The sequence below is a fragment of the Stegostoma tigrinum genome, chromosome 22 (assembly GCF_030684315.1).
Source record: "Stegostoma tigrinum isolate sSteTig4 chromosome 22, sSteTig4.hap1, whole genome shotgun sequence".
Taxonomy (NCBI): domain Eukaryota; kingdom Metazoa; phylum Chordata; class Chondrichthyes; order Orectolobiformes; family Stegostomatidae; genus Stegostoma; species Stegostoma tigrinum.
In genome coordinates this window covers 9,180,131-9,205,484 of record NC_081375.1, presented here as the reverse complement: position 1 = coordinate 9,205,484, position 25,354 = coordinate 9,180,131, and the positions used below count along the sequence as shown (strand labels likewise).

The window sequence follows — 25,354 nt, the reverse complement described above, 5'->3', positions numbered from 1 at the left end:
TGTACTTATCCAAATATCTTTGAAACATTGTGACTGGGTAGAACAGTTAGAATGTTTAAAAGACATTTGGATAATACAGTTACAGTTAGAGAGTAGCAGGGCAACCATCAGGAAAGGCAAAGGGAGTAGGCAGAGAGGGCAGGGATCCCTCAAAAATGAGTACGCTGTACTGTTGCGGGGCGGGGGGGACGATTCAGGGGAAAGTAGCTGTAGCCAGATTGGTGGCATTACGACTGGCTCTAGGCCACGGCAAGAAAGGGAAGTGGTAAACAGTACTTTAGTGGTAAGACATTCGACAGTTCGGGGGACATACAGGAGATTCTGCAGCCACAAACAGGAATCCAGGACGGTATGTTGCTTCCTGGGCGCCAGGTCCAGGATGTCTTAGAGCAGCTGCAGAATGTTCTCAAGGGGGAGGGTGAGCAGCCAGAAGTCATTGTGTACATTGCAACAAATGACATAAGCAGAAATAGAGATGAGGTCCTGTGGAGTGAGTATAGAGAGGTAGGAAACAAGTTAAAAACCAGGACCTCGCTGGTGGTAATCTCCATATTACTTACAGTTCCACATGCTCATGAGGGTAAGCACAGGAAAATATGGAAGGTGAATGCATGGCTAAAGAATTGGTGCAGGGGGCAGGGACTCAGATTCCCGGATCATTGGGATCCTTTCTGGAGCAGAGGTGACCTGTTCAAGAGGGACGGGTTTCACCTGAACTGGAGTGGGACCAATATCCTGGCTTGCAGATTTGCTGCAAGGGCTGGTGTAAACTAAATTGGCAGGGAGGTGGGATTCTCAACAGCAGGGAGGCAAGTGTGAGGCTGGAAGGAGATGCAGTAATCAGAAATAGCAAGCTGAAGAGTCAGGTCAGGCTGGAACAGTACAGGGAGTGAGGAATGCCTGCTGGATTAAATTGCATCTATTTCAATGCAAGAGGGCTGATAGGTAAGGCTGATACACTCAGGCGTGGATAGTTACGTGGGCCTGGGATATTAGAGCCATTACAGAAACATGGCTAAGGGAGGGACAGGACTGACAGCTTAATATGCCAGGGTACGGGTGTTTTAAGCAGGACAGAGGTGGAGAAATGAGGGGAGGGGGAGCCGCAATTTTGATTCAGGTAAATATCACAGCAGTAGTCAGAGATGAAATAAGTGAGGGCTCATCAATTGAGGCTTTGTGGGTGCAGCTAAGAAACAAGCAGTGGGCAGTGACATTAGGACGCCAAATAGTCAATGTGAATTAGAGGAATAACGATGCAGGGAAACTGGGGAGACTTGCAAGAGCAGTAGGGTTGTCATATGAGGAGGTTTTGTAACATAGACTGGGACTGCCATAGTGTTAAGGGCTTAAACGAGATGGAATTTGTTAAATGTGTTCAGGAAAGTTGTACATAGAGGGTCCTACTCGGGAAGTGGAAAAACTTGACCAACTCTTGGGAAATTGGGCAGCACAGGTGACTGAGGTGACAGTGGGGGAGCACTTTGGGGCCAGTGACCATAGTTCTATTAATTTTAAAATAGTTATAGAGAGAGATAAAACTGGTCCATGGTTTCAAGTTCTAAACTGGGACAAGGTGAATTTTGATGGAATTAGACAGGAGCTTGCAGGGGTTGATTAGAGTAGTTTGTTTGCAAGCAAGTAGTCCTCCAGCAAGTTGGAGGCTTTAGAAGTATGAAAGCTAGAATTCACGTCTATAATGTTCCTGTGAGGGTGAAGGACAAGGTTGGCAGGAGCAGGGAACCCTGGATGACAAGAAATATTGAGGCTTTGACCAAAAAGAAGAAGGAGGCATGGCTCAAGTACAGGCAGCTGGGATCAAGGGAATCCCTGGAGGTATATAGGAGATACAGCAGTTTACTGAAGAAGGATATAGGACCCCTCAAGGACCAAAGTGGACATATATGTGAGGAACCACTGGAGATAGGTGAGGAGCTCAATGAATATTTCTTCCCTGTGTTTATCGTGAAGAAAGACATGAAGACTTAGGAACTTGAGGAAGTTAGTGGCGATATCTTGGGAACAGTCCATATTACAGCAGAGGAGGTGTTGGAAATAATATAATATATAAAGGTTGATAAATCTCCTGATCTTGACCAGATATGTGCATAAACCCTGCACGAGACTGGAGAAGAAATTGCGGGAGCCCTGGCTGATATATTTGCATCATCATTAACCATGGGTGAGGTCCCGGAAGACTGGAGGATAGTGAATATTATACTCTATTCAAGAATGGCTGCAAAGTAAAACCTAGAAGTTACAGACCAGTAAGCCTAATATCTGTGGCTGGTAAGTTACTTGAGAAAATTCTGAGGGATAAGATATACATGCATTTGGAAAGTCAGGGTTTGATTTGGAGTAGTCAGCACGGCTTCGTGCGTGAGAGATCATGCCTCACACATTTGTTAGTGTTCTTTGATGAAGTGATCAGGAAGGTTGATGACGGCGGGGCGGTAGACGTAGTCTATACGGATTTCAGTGAGGCCTTTGAAAAGTTCCACGTGGTATGCTGCTCTGGAAGGTTTGATCACATGGAATCCAGGGAAAGTTGGCAAACTGGATGCACAATTGGCTTGATGGTAGGAAGCAGAGAGTAGTTGTGAAAGGATACTTGTCTGACTGGAGGCCTGTGTTTAGTGGTGTGCCTCAGGGGTCAGTGCTGGGCCCATGGCTGTTTGTTATCTGTATCAATCATTTGGAGGAGAATGTTCAAGGCATGATTGGTAAGTTTGCGGATGACACGAAAATAGGTGGTATCATGGACAGTGAGGAAGGTTATCAGAAATTGCAGCAGGATCTTGATCAGCCGGGGAAGTGGGCCAAGAAATGGCAAATGGAGTTTAATATAGCGAAGTGTGAGGTGTTGCATTTTGGGAAGTCAAATCAAGGTAGGAGTTTTGTGGTGAATGCTAGGGTTTTAAGGAGTGTAGTGGAACAGAGGGACCTTGGAGTTCAGGTGCACAGTTCTCTGAAAGTGGAGTTACAGGTAGACATTTGACACACTGGCCTTCATTAGTCAGGGCACTGAGTACAGAAGTTGGGAAGTTATGTTGCAGGTGTACAGGAAGTGGGTGAGGCCGCACTTGGAGTATTGTGTTCAGTTTTGGTCACCTCTCTGTCGGAAGGCTGTTACTAAACTGGAAAGAGTACAGAAGAAATCTACAAGGATGTTGCCAGGACTCAAGGGACTAAGTTACAGGGAGAGATTAGACAAGCTAGGACCTTTCTCTTTAGAGCGTAGGAGACTTGGGGGAGGGAGTATCTTATAGATGTGTATAAAATCATGAGAGGCATGGATTGGGTGAACGCACACAGTCTTTTTCCCAGGGTTGGGAAATCGAGCACTAGAGGGCATCAGTTTAAGGTAAGAGGGGAAAGAATGCTTGGGAACCTGAGGGGCAACTTTTTTACCAGAGGGTGGAACGTATATGGAATGAGCTGCTGGTGGAAGTGGTTGAGGAAGGTACATTAATAACATTTAAATGGTATTCGGATAAATACATGGATAGGAAAGGTTTAGAAGGATATGGGCCAAGTGCAGGGAGATGGGCTTAGCGTGGATGGACATTTTGGTCAGCATGGACCATTTGGGCCAAAGGGCCTGTCTCCATGCTGTAGGATACTATGACTCTGTAGCTGTACCCACATCCATCTCTTCCTCAGGCATTCATTCCACATAATGGAACCAAGCAGTGGGGCACAGGTCTCTGGCACAGAGTCTGTCCCTGCTGCTCAGAAGGGAAGGGGGAAGAGGAGCAGAGCATTAGACATTGGGGACTCCATAGTTAGGGGGACAGATAGGAGGTTCTGTGGGGATGAGAGAGACTCACGGTTGGTGAGTTGCCTCCCAGGTGCCAGGGTGCTGATGTCTCTGATCGTGTTTTTGGGATCCTTAAGGGGGAGGGTGAGCAGCCCCAAGTCGTGGTCCACATAGGCACCAACGACATAGGTAGGAAGAGAGATGGGGTTTTAAGGCAGAAATTCAGGGAGCTAGAATGGAAGCTGAGAGCTAGGACAAACAGAGTTGTTGTCTCTGGTTTGTTGCCCGTGCCACGTGCTAATGAGGCGAGGAATAGGGAGAGGGAGGAGTTGAACACGTGGCGACAGGGATGGTGCAAGAGGGAGGGTTTTGGATTCTTGGATAATTGGGGCTCTTTCTAGGGTAGGTGGGACCTCTACAAGCAGGATGGTCTTCACCTGAACCAGAGGGGTACCGATATCCTGGGGGGGAAATTCACTAAGGCTGTTCGGGTGGGTTTAAACTAATTCAGCAGGGGGATGGGAACCAAAATTGTAGTTCGAATATAGAAACGGTTGAGATTAGGCAGGGATGCAAGATGTCACCGTCTAGCAAGAAGTTGGTTTGAAGTGTGTCTACTTCAATGCCAGGAGCGTCCGGAATAAGGTGGGTGAACTTGCAGCATGGGTTAGTACCTGGGACTTCGATGTTGTGGCCATTTCGGAGACATGGATAGAGCAGGGGCAGGAATGATTATTGCAGGTACCGGGATTTAGACGGTTCAGTAAGAACAGAGGAGATGGTAAAAGCGGGGGGAGGTGTGTCATTGTTGGTCAAGGACAGTATTACAGTTGAAGAAAGGATGTTTGGGGACTCGTCAACTGAGGTAGTATGGGCTGAGGTTAGAAACAGGAAAGGAGAGGTCACCCTGTTGGGAGTTTTCTATAGGGCTCCAAATAGTTCCAGAGATGTAGAGGAAAGGATAGCAAAGATGATTCTCGATAAGAGTGAGAGAGACAGGGTAGTTGTCATGGGGGACTTCAACTTTCCAAATATTGACTGGGAACACTATAGTTCGAGCACTATAGATGGGTCAGTTTTTGTCCAGTGTGTGCAGGAGGGCTTCCTGACACAGTATGTAGATAGGCCAACAAGGGGCGAAGCCACATTAGATTTGGTACTGGGTAATGAGCCTGGTCAGGTGTTAGATTTGGAAGTAGGTGAGCACTTTGGTGACAGCGATCACAATTCTGTTATGTTTACTTCAGTGATGGAAAGGGATAGGTGTATACCACTGGGCAAGAGTTATAGCTAGGGGAAAGGCAATTACGATGAGACTAGGCAAGATTTAGGGAGCAGAGAATGGGGAAGGAAACTGCAGGGGATGGGCACATTAGAAATGTGGAGCTGATTCAAGGAAAAGCTCCCAAGTGTCCTAGATAAGTGTGTACTTGTCAGGCAGGGAGGAAGCTGTAGAGCGCGGGAGCCGTGGTTTACGAAGGAGGTGGAATCTCTGGTCAAGAGGAAGAAGAAGGCTTATGTTAGGATGAGATGTGAAGGCTCAGTTAGGGCGCTTGAGGCTACAAGGTAGCCAGGAAAGACCTAAAGAGAGAGCTCAGAAGAGCCAGGAGGAGACATGAGAAGTTGCTGGCGGATAGGATCAGCGTAAACCCTAAGGTTTTCTGTAGTTATTTAAGGAATAAAAGAATGACGAAAGTAAGATTAGGCCCAATCAAGGATAGTAGTGGGAAGTTGTGTGTGGAGTCAGAGGAGATGGGGGAAGCGCTAAATGAATATTTTTCAACAGTATTCACTCTCGAAAACGACAATGTTGTCGAGGAGAATACTGAGATACAGGCTACTAGACTAAGTGGGATTGAGGTTCACAAGGAAGAGGTATTAGAAATCCTCCAGAGTGTGAAGATAGATAAGTCCCCTGGGCCGGATGGGATTTAACCTAGGATCCTCTGGGAAGCTAGGGAGGAGATTGCCGAGCCTTTGGCATTGATCTTTAACTCGTCATTGTCTACAGGAATAGTGCCAGATGACTGGAGGATAGCAAATGTGGTTCCCCTGTTTAAGAAGGGGAGTAGATACAACCCTGGTAATTATAGACCAGTGAGCCTTACCTCAGTTGTTGGTAAAGTGTTGGAAAAGGTTACAAGGGATAGGATTTATAATCATCTAGAAAAGAATAAATTGATTAGGGATAGTCAGCACAGTTTTGTGAAGGGTAGGTCGTGCCTCACAAACCTTATTGAGTTCTTTGAGAAGGTGACCAAACAGGTAGATGAGAGTAAACCGGTTGACTTATGTATATGGATTTCAGCAAGGCGTTCGATAAGGTTCCCCACAATAGGCTATTGTACAAAATGTGGAGGAATGGAATTGTGCGAGATATAGCAGTTTGGATCGGAAATTGGCTTGCTGAAAGAAGACAGAGGGTGGTAGTTGATGGGAAATGTTCATCCTGGAGACCAGTTACTAGTGGTGTACCGCAAGGGTCGGTGTTGGGTCCGCTGCTGTTTGTCATTTTTATAAATGACCTGGATGAGGGCGTAGAAGGATGGGTTAGTAAATTTGTAGACGACACTAAGGTTGGTGGAGATGTGGATAGTGACGAAGGATGCTGCAGGTTACTGAGAGGCATAGATAATCTGCAGTGCTGGGCTGAGAGGTGGCAAATGCAGTTTAATGCGGACAAGTGTGAGGTGATGTACTTCGGTAGGAGTAACCAGAAGGCAAAGTACTGGGTTAATGGTAAGATTCTTGGTAGTGTAGATGAGCAGAGAGATCTCGGTGTCGATGTACACAGATCCTTGAAAATTGCCACATGGTTGACAGGGCTGTTAAGAAGGCATACAGTGTTTTAGCTTTTATTAATAGAGGGATCGAGTTCCGGAACCAAGAGGTTATGCTGCAGCTGTACAAAACTCTGGTGTGGCCGCAATTGGAGTATTGTGTACAGTTCTGGTCACCGCATTATAAGAAGGATGTGGAAGCTTTGGAAAGGGTGCAGAGGAGATTTACTAGGACGTTGCCTGGTACAGAGGGAAGGTCTTACGAGGAAAGGCTGAGGGACTTGAGGCTGTGTTTGTTAGATAGAAGAAGGTTGAGAGTGACTTAATTGAAACATATAAAATAATCAGAGGGTTAGATAGGTTGGATAGGGAGAGCCTTTTTCCTAGGATGGTGATGGCGAGCACGAGGGGGCATAGCTTTAAATTGAGGAGTGAAAGATATAGGACAGATGTCAGAGGTGGTTTCTTTACTCAGAGAGTAGTAAGGGAATGAAACGCTTTGCCTGCAACGGTAGTAGATTCACCAACTTTAGGTACATTTAAGTCATCATTGGACAAGCATATGGACGTACATGGAATAGTGTAGGTTAGATGGGCTTGAGATCGGCATGACAGGTCGGCACAACATCGAGGGCCGAAGGGCCTGTACTGTGCTGTAATGTTCTATGTTCTACATGAACCATTTGCTGTGTAAAAAAGTTGCCCCTCATGTGCTTTTTGAATTTTTCTTCTCTCAGCTTAAAAATATGTCCCCTAGTTTTGAAGTCCCCCACCCCAGGGAAAAGATCCTTGCTATTCGCCTTGTCTATGCCCCTCATGATTTCATAAACCTCCGAACGGTCATCCCTCAAACTCCTACACTCCAGTGGAAAAGGTCTCAGATTTTCCAGTTTATTTTTATACCTCGAACTCTCCACAGCTGGTGACATCATGGTAAATCTCTACTGAACCATCTCCAGTTTAATAACATCCTTCCTATAACAGGGCGACCACAGCCAGACACAGTACGCTGGAAGAGGCCTCACCAACATCCTGTACAACCTCAGCATGATGTTCCCAACTCCTAAACTCAAAGCTCTGAGCAATGATGGCCATTGCACTAAACGCCGTCTTCAATGCCCTGTCTACATGTGACGCAAATTTCATAGTACTGTGTACCTGAACCCCTAAATCTCTCTGTTCTACAACACAGTCCAGGGCCCCGCTGTTAAATTGTACAAGTTCTGTCCTTGTTTGTGTTACCAAAGTGCAATACCTCGCATTTATCCAAATTAAACTCCATCGGACACTCCACATCTGAACTCTCTTCCAAAAACTGCAGTGGATGTTGGATCAGTTGTTAATTTTAAATCTGAAATAGATAAACTTTTGTTAAGCAAATTTATGAAAGGTTATGGGCCAAAGGCAGGTATATGGAGTTGGGCCACAGATCAGCCATGATCTCATTGAATGGTAGGATAGGCTCGAAGGGCTGAATGGCCTACTCCTGTTCCCATGATGGGGAATGGACCCATGTTCCCATATGGATAACTCATGGAAAACACCAGACGGTTCAGGTAGAAAAGTGTGAAGGTGGAAGAACAAAGGAGACAAAATGAAATGTCCAATTCTGGAATAGAGAGACCTGGAGTCTGTGTGTGCACAGATTACTGCAGCTGGCACAGCTGGTAATGAAAAGGGTTGGAGAAACATTTTTGTTTTGGGATTTATAAAGCAAGACACTGAGGAGAAAAGCAAGAAAGTAATGATGAACCTTTCCCTGTACTCACTGGAATTTAGATGAATGAGAGGCGACCTTGTTGAAAAATACAAGATTGTTGGAGGACTTGAGTGGGTAGATGGGGAGGTTCTTTTCCCCTGTGGGGCGGTCTCAGGCCAGATGACATTGCCTCAAAGTAAGGGGCCGCACTTTTAAGACACAGATGAGGAAGAATTTGGAATTCTTTACTGCAGAAGACTGGCCTGGCTGGGTCAGTAAAGTGAACGTTTTTTTCTTTATTCATTCACAAAATGTGGGTGTCACTGGCCTGACCAGCATTTATTGCCCATCCCTAATTGCCCAGAGGGCAGTTAAGAGTCAACTGCATTGCTGTGGGCCTGGAGTCACATATAGGCAGACCAGGTAAGGGTCATAATGGCAGTTTCCTCCCCTAAAGTACCTGAGTGAAGCAGATGAGGTTTTCCCAACAATCAACAACTGTTTAATGGCCATCGTTATTGAATTACGTGAGGGAATCAAGGGTGAGGGGGAAAAGGTAGGAAAGTGGAGTCAAGGATGATCAGAACAGCTATGATCTCATTGAACAGCAGAGCAGACTCGATGGGCTGAATAGCCTACTTCTGCACCTACAACTTAGTTACAATGCACTCAAATTGTGGATTGAGTCCAATTCTGTACACTGCATTTAGAGAGGCCTTAGGGAGGGTTCAGTAAAGATTACAAGAACGTTTCCAAGAATGAGAAACTTAAATGACATGGAGAGGCTAACACTGTGCTCCTTAGAGAGGTGTGAGGGGCAATTTCCCTGAGACAGTCAAAATGACCAGCAGAGTAGATGGGGAGAAACCAACTGTGCTAACGGAAGAATCCGGAACCAGACGACCAGTCCTTTGAGGTGACTAACAAGGGATGACACGTCATTAATGCAGCCTGTGGTTAGAAGTTGGAATGCACAGCCCCGTGTAGATTTATTCAAATCTTTCGCAAGGAAATTGGAAAAGCTCCCAAACAGAGAAACTGTAGGATGATGCAGGATGAGCGGGGTGCAGGGTTAGCTGAGCTGCTCTTATAGCCCAGGCCAGCCCGGCTGAATGGCTCCTCCAGTTGGTATCAACACTGGCAGAACGATGCAGGAAAGCTGACTTAGCAAGGAACTGCTCTGTCCCTCTCTGCCACCTTCAATCCATTTCTATTGGCTAGCAATGACTATTCATTGAATAAAGCAAGTTTTGAAAGGATAGCCTTTACACCGAAGGGATTGCACACTGCAGAATACAAAATACAGAAATGACTCACAATAGATGACATGGACAACTCGATGAACAGGCTTCGAACCTGGACAGGATAAGGTCAAGCTGCTCCAAACTGATGTAAATGGGTCCCTTTGCTGACAACAGAGTCACTATGACACAGCCAGGGAGGGTGAGGGAAATGTAAAAATCATCAGCTGGAAAGCCCATACTCTGAGCACTCCAGCACTGTAGGTTGGGCTCAGTCAGTATGACAATAAAGCCCCCGTCTCCTCTGCTAACATTCTCACCCTGGACCTGATATAGTGTTCCAATGAAGCTCAATAGAGGAATAACACCTCATTTTGCATTCAGGCACTTTACAGCATCCAGGACTCAGGGCTGAATTCCACAACTCCAAATAATGATCTCTTTACTTCATGCTTCTTACAACCTCACACCCTCTCCCTGCTGAGTCTATTAACTCAACTCTCAGCTGAGTGCATCCATTTTCTCCTTTTCACGTCAAGCATCTACACCTATTTTACATCCCTATCTCCCCTTTACCGCCATGATCAATGCTTTTGTCTGTCACTCTGGGCACCCTCCCTATTTATTCGACTTGCTCCTCCTTCCCCTCTGTTAACAGCATCAACACCAGCAGTTATCAGCTCCGTTCAGTCCTGAAGAAGAGACATCCTGGACTCTGTTTCTCTCTCTACAGATCATGCTAGACCTGCTGAGTTTCTCAAGCACTTTCTGCTTTAGTTTTGAATTTCCTGCATCCAGAGTATTTTACTTTTAATCAAATGTTATTCCCCCTGCTCCCATGTCCAACGGCTCTGAGTTAAAGCCCCAGGTTTGTGACCGACTCAGAATAAGTGTTTAGGAGGACATCCTCCAATGCTAGCACCATGAACATCTCTAACTTCAACCATTCCACCACAAACAGCTGGACCTTCAGTTGCTTGGCCCTCAAGGTCTAGAATTCCCTCCTTACCTCCTTCTCCTTCTTTAAGATGCTCCGTTAAACCTACATCCTTAATCAAGCCTTTGATCATCTTGTTGTTTTGATCCTTCAGAACATTTTACCCAGAGGAACACTCCATTTACGAACATGAAGTCATTGCTCTTCTGTTGATATAGACGTGGGATTTGCAGAGGAGCTTAGTGAAGCCTGTTCCCAATTGAGTTCCAGACACAGTATCCTAAGAGCTGGCCTTGTCAATGTTTCCCTCAACTGAGCAAAATTTAATTGGAGGACCTTACTGAATTGGAACTGGCTGCCACGATTGTCCACATAACAGAACTAATTACCTGTCAGGAGTAATTTATTGGCTGTGTTGCAATTTGGGTGCTAAGGTTGACTGGACACATAAATGTGCATGTCATTTTTATTTTCGCAATTAATTCTGAAAACTGCACAGGCACTAGGCAGGGCTATCAAGTGTCTATTCAAACAGTCTTTACAATGGAAGGCCACCCATAAAAATGAACAGCCTTTTAATGTTTTCTGTCCCCAATCACTTTTCCATTCACATCTTACTGTATTTCCCTATTGTATCACATTTCTTAAACAGTTCTTGAACACTGTGTAATTAAGCTGCAATTGTACAAAATCCAGCATTCAATATTCCCTTATTTCTGCACTCTTCAACTCCTTCAAGTTATTTAATTAGTGAAGCACCATCTTTTCTGTTCAAACTATTCCTGTTCTGATCTCAAATGGTCCCCTGTGCTTTGGGCTGTTAGTTTAACACAATCAAGTAAAAACTGCTCTGCAGATTCTATCCTGTTTACTTAAGGCAAGTAAGATCTCTCACTCTCCTTGGACAGTTTGGGAGAACGATAGCTAGTGTCTTCACAATCAGCTTCCCAACCTCATAGCAAACTGTCTGAAATATTCCATTTCTTTCTTCCTATAAGTTTCATTGAGTCCCATTTCTCATTGTAATCATTATCCAGTGATGGTAAACCAGGGGCACACAACATGCTAGAGGTTTATAGGTGGCACATGACCAGTGTCAGTGTCAGTGTGTGTGGATTGGGGGAATGCTGGGTGACGATAGGGATGGTGTGTGAAGTGCATGATCATAAATTCAGAAATCCGCTCCTGGTGAAGCATTCATGCACTCCACCCACAGTTCACTGTAGATTCAGTATGAGATCTAGAAATAGGTCACAGTTTAAAAATAACAGAGCACCCATTTAACGACAGAACACCAAACATGCTTTCTCTCAGAAGGTTGTGAGTCTTTGGAATTCGGTTCTGCAAAAGGCAGAGAATGCGGAATCTTTAAATATTTCTAAGGCAGAGGCAGTTTCTTGATGACCAGGGGCATGTGAGATTGCTGGGGGATTTGCAGGAATGTAGAGTTGAGGTTAAATTCACATCAGCCATAATCTTACTGAATGATTAAGCAGGCTCGAAGGGCCGGGTGGCCTAGTCTTGTTCCTTGTTTGTAATGTATGACCATGCTTAAGGTTTAGAGAATGGACTGCAGCAAACCACGAAGCATTTTCAACAGCACCTTCCAAATGTGTGGCCTCTAAGGGCAAGCCACACAGCAATGTGGTTGGACCACAGCCTGCCGTTCCTGCATTGTCACTGAATCAAATTCCTGCACCCCTCTTCCTGTCAGCATTGTGGAACCACACAAACCAGAACAAAGCTGCTCACTAATGCCTCCTCTGGACAAAAACTGCAGGTGTCCCTAGCAACACCCACATCCTGATGATCACTGAGATAAATGTTGTTCCACTCTATTTATTGACCTGACAGCACCCTGTGCACTCAGTCAAAACAGTTCTGCTTGATTAGCACCAAATCTATAAACATCCACTCCCCCCACCACCGATGCTCAGTCGCAGCAGTGTGTACTATCTACAAGATGCACTGCAGAAATTCACCAAAGATCCTCAGAGAGCACCTTCCAAACCCACAACCACTTCCATCTAGAAGGACAAGGGCAGCAGATACATGGGAACACTACCTCTCACAAGTTCACCTCCACACCTCTCACCATCCTGACTTGGAAATATATCGCCGTTCCCTCACTGTCGCTGGGTCAAAATCCTGAAATTCCCTCCCTAATGGCATTGTAGGTCAAACTACAACACATGGGCTGCAGTGGTTCAGGAAGGCAGCTCCCTGCCACCTTCTCGAGGGCAATTGGGGCTGGCAATAAACGCTGGGCCCAGCTAGTGACGACCATGTCCCACAAGTGAATAAAAAACTTAAGAGTAACTTGTTCTCAAAATCTCCTGAGACCCTCTCCACCCCTTCCACTGCTCAGTTAGGAGCCAATCCCATCCATTTTAAATGTTTCAGCTTTCAATATGTTTTTGTCGGAATGTCTGAGACTCTGTCCCATCTCCCTGTCTGGGTATTTTGCCTGCACCATTCCACCCTCTGCCTTTGACTTACTGCTTATTGTCCCACAGGTAGAATTATTTTGCAGGCATGCACACACAGCAAAGTTCAAACACATGCTCAAAGACTTATCACGAGATCATTTCCAAAGCAAGCTCGACTGGAGCCAAGAAAATGATGAAGCAAAATGTGTAATCAACAGACATATTAACACACACTGGAGTGCATTTTAAGGCAGTGACACATCAAGGGGCCAACGGCCAAGATCATGGTCTATTAAAGGCATCTGAACCACTCAACGTTTAATTGTCTTATAATGCACTCCTGATCGGGAACTGTATTATTACATGAATATTACATGGGGAGCATTAGTATGATGCTTAAAGAATAACCAGAGAGGACTACCTTAAAGAGATGATTATTAATAGGATGACCCTGGAAGAGACAGGAGAGGAAAAGAACTGCAAGATTAATTGAGAAGAGAAAGGTGGAGAGAGAAAAAGAGAAAAAGCAACAATTACTGTAAGTTACAGGAGTAAATGGAACACAGACAGGGGATGGCATAAACATCCCAGTTTAACAGAACACACACTGAAAGATACTGATCACGTCATGGATACAGGCAGCATTGCCAAGACACAAACCAAGAGTTAACAGGCAGGAACTAGGCAATAAGTTGATAATGACACATACACATCAATCTTCACCATGCTCAGACAGATACTCTGCGAGAATGTGGCCGTATCTTTCTCAGATAAATCAGTAAGATCCTCAAAATGTCTTCACTGAGCAATAGTTTAACACAGTGGCAATAACAATATCAAGACACAGTATCAAACAAGCCACTGGCTGGACCAAGAATTCATTTCAGAAACAATTTAAGGATAAAATCCCAACCTTCAGCAGAAACAAGCACCATCCAGCTTTAAACAGAGGTCTTTCCTGCTATAGTCTGTGTTCAGGCTCTCTCCTCCTTTACACATGGCTGCCTTCCTCATGTCAGGTCAGGCCCTCATAAGAGTGAACCTTGGATTTAAAACTTAGCTCTCAATGATGTTTTCAGTCCAGTGATGTTCCCTATGGAGACCCAGAGAACTCTGAGGTCTCTGCGCCAGGATGGATAATGCCAACAATGAGGGCTCATCATTACAAACACTCACCAGAGACCCAGCACCAGGTATAGTTTGGATCCTTACCGGGTTTAAACTGAAATGAATCCCAGCGTTACCGTCTGTGAGTGCAGACATCGGAACACTGCAGCAAACCACAATCATTTTGCCTTCAGGCACATACTGTCGCTCAGGGACTAGCCGCCATTTCATTGAGGGCATGATTCCTACAATATCTGTCACAAGGGTTGAGCGGGTATTCCAACGGCTGTTCTATCACCTGGGAGAATTGATGGCCATAACTTTACAGTAACAGTTCAAATGTAACAAGCATCAAATGTTCTCCACTGTTGTAAGAACTGGTGTTGATCTATCCTGGAGAGGCATTAATGCACCATTGTTCCAGACAGTAATGGAATATTGCCCTTGACAATAATGGAACTTTGACCGATAGAAGGGAACATTGTCCCAGACAATAATGGAACCCTGTTCCAGAGAGACAATAATGGAATGTTGTAGTGATTGTAACAAAGTCAGCCAAGCAGACATCATAAAATATGAGTTCATTGATTGGGGCTGTTAACCTGGTCCAATTAGGGAGTCCTAGCTGGCAGATAAGAACAGGAGTGTCAGAGGTTCTGTTCACTCTGAGAGCTGGCTCTGAGGGAGGCGGATCAGTGTCAAGTGCGAGGCATATGTTAATAAAGGGAGACTTGGAGACAGGATACTGGCCTCTGTCGAGTTCTTTTAAATACTGTTCCACACAATGAGAGAATATTGTCTCAGGCAATACTGGAAAACTGAACCAGACAATAATGTAACACTATCCCTGCAAATACAGGAATACTGTCAGGAAATTAATGGAACATGGTCCCAGAAAATAAAGGAACAGTGTCTGAAATAATGATGGAATTTTGACCCATAAAATAGAATATTGCCCCAGAGAATAATCAAATCTTGTTCCAGACAATAAAGGAATGTTATCCAAGAGAATAATGGAACACCGTCCCAGGCAATAATAGTGTCCCAGACAATAATGGAATAATGTCCTGGACCATAATGGAACGCTGTCAGTTGCAGTCTCAAGTCCAATGGTAATTCCCTGTGCTCATGCTCCTGCTTTGTGTCTGTGTGTAATGTTTCGCGTGTGTATTTAACGCATAGCAGTTCACAGCAGGGGAACAGTCAGGGAGGTTTTCCCGTCTTCCTTCTCTAGCCAGGACAACCTGACTCTGACAGGGAACGCACCATGAGTGAGGATACGGATGTGAGGATTCACCTGGTGAGCAAACACAGCCTGCACTGTATGGAGCGGCCCGCGCCTGTGCCTGTGCTGTAACTCTGTCCCCATAGAGTTCTGTCTGAGCCTCCTGTCACTTTCAGGCCCCACTGTAATGTGCTGTATAAGGCACTGAATAATTCGCATTTGTAACTTCCTCAATTACAAACCTGGATGAACAGAGGACCAGCCAGAAACAGCTACCTGAAAGGCAGACTGAATGTTGTTATCTGTGAAACCCTGAAAAACCAATTCCTAAACCTTGCAGCATACAACAAACCCAAGATGCACTGAAATTTCCTCCACTTGTTAACAGAAAAATCCCTACTCAGCGATGGGCAAGGGGTCTCTGTACAAAACTGCACCCACCTCGAATTTCTGGCGAAGTTCAGAATCCCCGTCATCCTCAATTATGGGGACGTTGTAGTATTCACCTTCTTCCTGACTCAGCAGCTTAAACCTGTGGTAAGGACAGAGCGGGGGAGGTTAATGTTATATGTTCGGATCTGAAGGGGATCGGGGTGTGCTGCCTGGAAGGTGTAGTATCGGCAGCAGAGACGTGGGGACTGTGCCGAGGCACCTACAGTGGCAGAGAGACTGCGGGCCCTTCTTCCTCAACAGGTGCATGGGGTGGGGGTGGAGGAGGGGGAAGAGATGGCCAGGGTTGGGGGATGGGGGGAGCCAAGGAGTTGTGGACAAGAGAAGACTGAGGCCAGCAAGGGGTGGGGGACAGAAGCCCAGGGAGAGGTATAGGAGATGACTGGGGCTGGGGTGGCTGGGGGGGGGATGGTGGCTGTGGTTTTGGGGGGGTGAAGTGAAGACTGTGGTGGGAGGTGGCGTTGGCTCACTAGGACTTTGTGAAAGCGGACACAGGGTTTGGATATGCTGGTACCACTGGGGCAGACATTCAGCTTCAGGAGCAATCTTCTCTCTCTCCAAACCGCTGGACCACGTTTAGAGTCGTGCAAGTCCAGTTTCTGGTCTGGCCTTCTTGAGCCATGTGAGTACAGCATCGATACTGAGCAATGTCAGCTCCAGGGTTGTGGATGTGTTCACCGAGCTGATCGGTTGGTTGGCCGATGTTTTGTCACCATACCGGGTAACATCATCAGTCTGCCTCTGATGAAGCATTGTTGGTCTGTCCCACTTGTTATTTATGTGGGTCCGGTCTGATGTGGTGGTTGGCCTCATTTCCGGTTCTGTTCCATAGTGGTTGGTTTATGGGGTCTATTCCCACATGTTTATTGATGGAGTACCAGGCCTCTAGCAAATCCCGTGTGTATCTTTGGTTGGCTTGTCCTAGGATGGCTACATTGTCCCAGTCAAACTGAGGGCTTTCTTTGTCTGAGAGTATGGAAACAAGTGATAGTTGGTCATGTCTCTTGGTAGCTAGTTGGTGCTCATGTACCCTGATAGCTAGTTTTCTGTTGGATATAGTGTTTCTAAGGTTTTAGAGTGGACGTGTAGCTTGGGTTGTGGAATTTGTAGTTGGGTGGCTCGCCGAGCTGGCTCGTTGTTCTGCAGATGTTTCATTACCCTGCTGGGTAACATCGTCAGGGCAGCCTCCGATGAAGTGCTGTTGTGTTTTCCTGCCTGGTGTCCATTGAGCTGGATAACCTCACTTCCGGTTTTCCTTCGCAGTGGAGTGTATACAGAGTCTGGCTCTATGTATTGGTTGATGGCTTTCTTAGTGGAGAACCAGGCCTTTAGGAATTCCTGTGGTTGTCTCTGCTTTGCCCGTGCTGGGATCCTAGTGTTATCCCAATCGAACTGGTGGTTGTCCTTATCCATGTGGATGGAGATGAGTGAGTATGGGTTGTGTCTTTTTGTTGCCAATTGATGTTCATGTACCCTTGTGGTTAATCTCCTTCCTGAGTCCAATGTAATGTTTGTCACAGTCTCTGCAGGGAATCTTGTATATGACACTGGTCCTGTCCATTGTGGGTAGTGGGTTTTTGGTTCGGATGAGCAGTTAACATAGAGTTGATGTGGGTTTGTATGCTACTGTGATGCCCAGTGGTCATAGGAGTGTTGTGGTCAGTTCAGATGTGTTCCTGATGTAAGGTAGCGTAGTGAGTGTGTCAGGGCATGTACTTCCTGCTGTTGTGCTTGTGATAGGCATCGTTTGACCCAGTTTTTCAGTATCCATTGTCTTTGAACACTTGGAAGAGATACTCTTCTTCTTCTTGACGTAGCTCTTGCTGCTGTGCGTGTTGTTGTCCATTTAAAGAATGTTCTCACACAACTTTGTTTGTATGTATTAGGGTGGTTGCTGTTGAAATTCAGTACTTGGACAGTGTCTGGGGCTTTCCTGCAGCTTCACTGGAGGCTGCACTGAGGATGTTATCCAGCAGGGTAATGAAACATCTGCGGAACAACGAGCCAGCTCGGCGAGCCAGCCAACCACAGGATATAAGTGTGTGCGGCGGTTCTTACATAGGATTTTATATACAACGTCGGTCCTGTTAGGTGTGGGAATGGGATGCTTTGCCCTTTACAGTTGTTGTTGTGTAGTTGTGGGTTTGTGCGCTATTATGATTCTTAGTGGTCAGTGTAGTCTGGTGGTCATCTCTACACTGACTAAGAGCAGGAGGTTTCAGTCCATAGGATGAGCTGGCCTTTCTCCCTAACAGCTATTTTGCATTTAGCGCTGTATGGAGCATTGAACCAAACCGGGCTCACCAATTGCTTAAGGATCCTCCGTGCACTCCATCTCTCCCACCATCACCCATTTCAACCCTGACCAGTTGACCCTAACCCTGCTAGTTTTGTACAGAGACGTTTGACCTCCAGATAAGAGAGTGCCAACACAGGAACAGCATGGGGCCATTCAGCCCTCAAACTAGTTGCTCCATTCAATCAGAGATTGAATGATAAGAACTGCCAATGCTGGAGTCAGAGATAACACAGTGTGGAGCTGGATGAACACAGCGGGCCAGGCAGCTTCAGAAGAACAGGGAAGTGGCATTTTGGATCAGGACCCTTCTTCAGAAATGGGGGAGGGGGAAGGGAGCTGGGAAATAAATAGAGGGAAGAGGGTAGGGTTGGTGATAGGTGGGATGGTGATAGGTGAGTACAGGTTGGCAGTGGTGGGGATTGGTCAGTGCAGTCGGAGGGACGGATAGGTGGGACAGAAGATGGACAAGTTGTGTCAGATCAAGGAGGCAGGGGTGAGAGGGAGGGTCGGTCATGGGACGAGGCCGGGAGTGGAGAGATTTTGAAACTAGTAAAGCCCACATTGAGACCATTGGGCTGTAGGCTCCCAAGGCAGAATATGAGGTGCTGCTCCTTCAGTTTCCGGGTGGCATCATTGTGACACTGGAGGAGGCCCAGGGTGGACTTGTCATCGAGGGAGTGGGAGGGGAAGTTAAAATGGTTCACGACTGGAAGGTGTTGTTTGTCGCCAACTGAGTGTAGGTGCTCTACAAAGTGGTCTCCGAGCCTCCACTTGGTCTCACTGATGTAAAGGAGGCCAAGTCGGGCACAGTGTCTGGCAGATGTGCAGGTGAAGCGCTGCCTGATGTGCAAGGTTTGTTTGGGGCCTTGGATGGAGATGAGGGAGGAGGTGTAGGGGCAGGTGTAGGGGGTGGTGGGGCTAATGGGGAGTGTGGAGCAGACGAGGGAGTCATGGAGAGAGCAGTCCTGACGGAAGGCAGATAGGGGTGGGGAGGGAAATATATCCTGGGTTGTGGGGTCGGATTGTAGGTCGCGGAAGTGGCGGAGAATGGTAAGTTGAATATGGAGATTAGTGGGGTGATATGTGGGGACTCATTCAATCAGACTGTGATTGATCTGTACCTCAACCCCATGAGTCTGCCTTTGCCCCAGATCCCTTCATCCCAATATCCATGCATTGTCCTCGGTCTTGGACCTTGCAAACTCTCCCCAGTTTTCTGGGAAAGGGGTCACCAGAATTCCACAGCGGAAGTTTTCCTCAATTCGAATCCCAAATGGGCAAGCGTTAATTTTCACATTGTGCTTCTCTTATTTTGTGTTCCTAAAGCCAAGGAGGCAAATTCACATTATCTCTTGTGACCTTATCCACTTCAACACGATGACCACTTGAATTCTCTCCCTCGGGGATCTTGTTGGGAGTGGTCTCAGGAGTACACACTTACCAACCAACCGCGGAGGATTTCATCAGCTCCGATACACCGAAGGACAAAGCCCCCATGAAATCGTTCCTTGTGGTCCGATCCCAGTCCCAGATCTCCACTGACAGTCTCCGATCCTTGTCACTACTTTTCAGTTTACTGGACAAAGAGAGAGAGAAATCGTACGGCTTGTGTCACTTTCATCAAACATTAATAAATGGGTAAAGCTAAAGACTTCAGCGTGAATAACATACAGTGTTCCAGTTTCTCACTCTCCCACTACCCTGGGACTGCACCTCATTGCTCTGTGTTGCTGATGGTGAATATCTGAACTCCTGACCTCTACCACCTTGAAGAACAAGGGCATCAGACACATGGGAACACCACTGCCTGCAGGCCCCCCTCCAAGTCACTCACCACCCTGACTTGAAAATTTATTGCTTTTCCTTCACTGTCACTGGGTCAAAATGCTGGAATTCCCTCCCTATAGGCATTGTGGGCCAACCCACAGCATATGGACTGCACCAGTTCAAGAAGGCAGCTCACCATCACCTTCGCAAGGGCAGCTAGGGACAGGCAATAAATGCTGGCCAGCCAGAGACACCCACATCCTATGAATGTATAAAAACAAAGATCCCCGATTTAATAACCCATTGGATAGCACCTGGCACCTCCAGCATATTTTCAGTGGCTGGGACAGAGAATCCTGCCATAGTCTCACAACCTCCCGAAGGACTCTCTCCCCTCCAACTCTGGTTAGAACTGTGAAATCACAAATTATCTCCGGTTAATTGGGCAAAAAACATTCAGCAATTACAAGTGATACAATTCTCCGGCAGCCGTCTCCACTATCACACTCAGTCCAGGTACAAGGGAGAGACCTCTCTCCGTCACACCTAGTCTGTATATACATGACAGTTTCACACGTGCACATGCACTGCATACACAAGAGCCAACTGTCAGGGCCACTGACAGAATCTGTGTACCAGGGGAAACAGTACCTCACACACACACACACAAACAAACACACACACACACACACACACACACACATCTTCCACGTGTGTGCTTGCAGTCTCACACAGATACGCTGTCAGACACACACATACACGTACACTCTCACACATACACAGAATCTGTGTACACGGGAAAAATGTCACATGCTCCATGAGGTTAAGGATACAGCACAATAAATAGTGCTTATGAAATATAACATTTGGGACATGAAATGTTTACTCTTGTGGAAACTAAATCTGAAAAGACTTTCCAATGGTCCTGTCGAGATAGTGGAGACAGTAAATGTACTCACAATGTGAAGGTTTCGTTCCAGGTGGGATTCAGTGTCGAGCGCATGGTTTTTGTTTTCTGTTTGCTTTCGCTTTTAGGGTCAGGGATGAGTTTGAGTTTTACATAGGGATCTGAAAGACCGTTGGGATCCATGGGGATTAGATTTTTTGCGTCTCGCACTGCAAAACAAGAAAAGTAACAGTTAAACAATCTGGAAGAGCAGGGATTTAGGTTTGGAAATGGGGATACAAATAGGAAAACACACAATAAAACTTACTGCTACAATTTATATTTTAATTTAATTGAAAACCAACAGAAGTGTGCCATTGACGGAATTAGCAGTTAGTTTGGGATTTGGTGCTGTAATCTAAAAACGCAGGTACAGCCTAGTCTCAGTGAGAATATTGACAGGCTGCAGAGTTAGACACAGCTCTGATCCTATACCACTCAACAGGCTAACCTTCAGCCAAAGGTTTCTGGCTCCTGAGTAAACACCCAAAGGGTTTGTGGATGGGGAGCAATGGTTTCGGCTTCACGCAGAGACATGTTCGCTCACCAATGAATGACAAGTTCTTGAAGCTGAAGGGCCAATCATAGGACTTTCAGCTTCAGAAGGGCTAACAACAGTGTGCTCAATTCTGGTCTCCCTGTTATGGGAAGGATGTTGTGAAATGTGAAAGGGTTCAAAACAGATTTACAAGGATGCTTCCAGGTTGGAGGATTTGCAGGGAGAGGCTGAATAGGTTGGGGATATTTTCCATGGAGTGTCGGAGGCTGAGGGCTGACTTTACAGGGATATACAAGATCATGAGAGACATGGATGGGATGAATAACCAAGGTCATTTTACCAGGTTGGGGGGAGTCCAAAACTAGACGGCATAGGTTTAGAGTGAAAAAGGAAAGATGTAGAAGGGACCTAAGAGGCAACTTTTTCACGCAGAGGGTGATTCTTGTAAGGAATGAGCTGCCAGAGGATGTGGTGAAGGCTGGTACAATTACAGCATTTAAAAGGCATCTGGATGGGGACATGAATAGGAAGGGTTCAGAGGGATATGTGCCAAATGCTGGCAAAAGGGTCTAGATTTCTCTAGGATATCTGATCGGCATAGACAAGTTGGACCGAGGGTCTATTTCTATGCTGTACAACTCTATAACTCTATCTGTGGTAAAGAGAAAGTGTGAAAAGGACTGATTTATAAATATACTTATTATCATTTATTTTAAGTTTGTATTTTTGATTTTGGCTCAGGGGTTAGGGCTGCTGTGTCACAGCGCCAGGGACCCCGGTTCAATTCCAGCCTCAGGCGACTGTCTGTGTGGAGTTTGCACATTCTCCCCCTGTCATTCTCACCCGGTTTTCTCTGGGTGCTCCGGTTTCCTCCCACAGTCCAAAGATGTGCAGGCTAGGTGGATTGGCCATGCTAAGTTGCCCGTAGTGTTCAGGGATGTGTAGCTTAGGTGGGTTATATGGGGATGGATCTGGGTGGGATGCTCTAAGGGTCGGTGTGGACTTGTCGGGCTGAAAGGCCTGTTTCCACATTGTTGAGATTCTGTGACATGACGTAGGGGGTTTTCTGTGTACCTGTGGAGTTTAATGATTCACTTTCAAACCATGGCGATTTCTTTCAAAACAGTCTGTGAGAGCTACATTTCAGAAATAATGCATTTTTGTGTACATTGAGGGAGTCTGGCTGAGCCAGGTGCATCAATGGCTGTTAGAAATTTCTAGACTTTTTTAAGCTTGGGGAAACACCTGCAGTTTAGAAAGATTCACCTTTAAGTTTTAGTTTTAGTTTTAGTTTTGGGCAGTCCTGAAGAAGTCCTTGGATGAAACTGGTTATGTAAAGCAAAGGTTGAAAAGGTGAGAGAATAGTGAAACGGATTAGGAATGAGCTTTCAGATTTTCAGACTGGGAGGTGAGATCACAGTCAACCTAAACCTGTCAAGGTGTCAAAAAATGATTTTTTTCTTGAACGTGTGAGAAGTACAAGGGATGTTTTGAGAGTTTATAATGGAGTATTTCAGGATTAATGTAATTATACTTTTATCGTGTATTTAAAATAATTTCTAATCATTTTTTATTAAACTTCCATTTGTATTGCTAACACGAAATCTGCAGACATTGCAGGGAGAGACCACCTTGATAAAAGTATAAGAAAACAATTTATTTTCTTCTACAATTTTGAATTAGCGACACATGGAACTTTTTGCATGACTGAAGAGTTTAATAAGTAATTATTAAGAATTTCTGCAGTCACGGTGATTTCTATTAGGACAGTTTGTGAGAGTTAGTTTTCAGCATTAACGTGTGTTTGTGCATATTACAGAGGTTATCGACCAGGCAAGGTAAACAATTGTACATCGACATCTACTCAAAATGAATGCCTGGTTCCAGTCAAGTGATCTGCAACTTCCTGCTCCTCCGTATTGGGAAAGCAGATGCTGCCTGGAAAAATCTCTGTCAGCCCCTGTAGTATGGAGCCTAAGCCATGTGGGTTTACAGCCCAGCTGCTGAGAAGGGCCTTGAGCCCATGTCCATTAATATCCCACTCCAGGGATATTAATACTCACAACATTAACAAATACAGATACCACGGCTGCAATCACAGCCTACTGTCACTTATTTACTGTACACAACCCCAGTGCAGCTATTCACAGCATGGTTGGGGCTTAATCTGAGGAAACAAAAACAGAAGTTTCTGGAAAAGCTCAGCAGGTCTGGCAGCATCTATGAAGGAAAAAGAAACATTAACTCTGCTTTTTCCTTCACAGATGCTGCCAGACCTGCTGAGCTTTTCCAGCAACTTTTGTTTTTGTTCCTGATTTACACTATCCGCAGTCCTTTTGGTTTTTAATCTGAGGGAACCTTTATAAGATTTAAGACAGATTTGATCTGCCGGTCCTGACCCCAGCTCCCCCAAATTGTCTGCCACTAAGAGCTAGGCTGGGAATGTTGATTCGAAGGCACCAGCAGGTCTGATCTCTGATGACCTGAAAAATCAGCCCTAAGTGCCGACCTTCAGCAGCCCTGCTGTGCTGTAAGTGGCTCAGACAATGACTTGAATGCTATGTTACTTAATGTTTTTCACGGTGCTGTGAGACGGCAAGTTCAGCTGTATGATAAACACCACAAAACTGCATTAACTGGAGCTGGTCAGAACTACCTGATTCTCCACACATTGTCACTGGGGACTGAAGGGGGAAGATCGCCACAGAGATACACCATCCTTGCAACAGATTAGAGAGAGACAAAGAGATATGGTGGGAGGATGAACTCACTGAGCAGGAAATGGTTTGGGAGTTGATGGTCCAGAATGAAACAAGACAAATCGACTCAGCCAACTGTCGATTTACCAATGCAACACTATCCTCCACAACACAGAGAGCAGGAAATACACATCACCGAGATTAAAGTTATGTTTATTTGGAATGAGAAATATGTGCGATTTATATTGCTCGGTGAGATCAGTGCTGCAGCAAGCAATGTGACAGTTGATATTGTCAGCAGGATATCATTACAAAATACTTCATCTGCGTTTTCTTGTGCAAGGCCAGACTTTGTTACTCCTCTCTAACCGCCCTTGAACGGAGTGGCTTGCTCGGGCAGTTAAGGGTCAGCCACGAGGCTGTGGAGGCCAGACTGGGTAAGGGTGGCAGATGTCCTTCCTTACATCAGATGGGGTTTTACCACAAAAGATAGTGGTTACAGTGGTCACCGTCACATAGACATGTTCACTGAATTTAAATGCCATGAGATGCTGCGGTGAGATTTAAACCCATGTCCCCAGAACATTAGCCTGGGTCTCATAATTACTAGCCCAAGGACGTCACAACTGTTAACAGAATGTGTACAAACACTACAGCTGTGTAAATCCTACTGACATTTATCCACTGCACACAATCCCAGAGCCACCTGATAACCGATGGGTGCGGGTTATTTTCACAGGACCTTTCTGAGCTTTAAAATTAGTTCCATCTGCAGACAGAATATCACAGAACAACAGAATTACTATGACAATTCAGATGGCTGTTCGGCCCATCAAGCCTTTATTATCTCTACTATCTAGTCTGGCTAAATTATCCTGTGCCAATCTCCTGCCTTTTCCTCATTTCCCTGCATACCATTACCATCCAAAAGCCATCCAATGCCCCTCTTGATTTCTCAATTGAACCTGCCTCCACCACATTCCGGGGTCATGCATTCCACACCCTAACTACTCCCTGTGTGGAGAAGGTTTTTCACTCATCACCCTGCCTTCATTTGCACATCATGTTAAATCTATGTCCTTTGCTTCTTGTATTTACAGTACAATATTCACAATCTGCCAATGACACCCTTCTGGGTCAGCTTGCATCTAGCCAAGTGTTAAATCACACAAAACACTCAAACCTCCCGAAGATGAGAGGGGTTTGATTGTGTAATGTGCTCAGAGACATGCTAAAGCCTGGGGTAGCTGCTCCCAAGCTGCCATGGGAAAAGCCCACCATGTTAGGTCTTTCTGCAGAAGTTAAATGGGGGTCCATTCAGTTATTGGACCTTCCCGATCCAATACAGCATAGAGTCACAATCCAATGTTTGTTTTTTCATATTCTACTGTACAGAAGCGAACTGCGTTAGTAACTATGTATATTTATGAATGTTGAGTAACTTTGATGTATAACGTATGTTGTGGTTGGTTGGCTCGCTGAGCTGGCTCGTTGCTCCACAGACGTTGCATTACCC

General features: G+C 45.7%; 1 protein-coding gene across 6 annotated transcripts in view; it reads right to left on the bottom strand.

The window, feature by feature from the left end:
• LOC125463597 (protein kinase C alpha type) overlaps positions 1 to 25,354 on the bottom strand; it is a 343,618-nt gene that overhangs the window by 67,640 nt on the left and 250,624 nt on the right. For 4 of the 6 annotated variants that reach the window (XM_048555052.2, XM_048555055.2, XM_048555058.2 and 1 more), the window contains 4 exons: positions 20,654 to 20,810; positions 19,369 to 19,503; positions 15,620 to 15,710; positions 13,268 to 13,297 (listed from right to left, as the gene is read on the bottom strand). In XM_048555052.2, the coding sequence (XP_048411009.1) occupies positions 13,268 to 13,297; positions 15,620 to 15,710; positions 19,369 to 19,503; positions 20,654 to 20,810 (413 nt within the window). The remainder of the gene's footprint in view (positions 1 to 13,267; positions 13,298 to 15,619; positions 15,711 to 19,368; positions 19,504 to 20,653; positions 20,811 to 25,354) is intronic. The other 2 variants (XM_048555054.2, XM_048555056.2) reach the window with 1 other exon arrangement.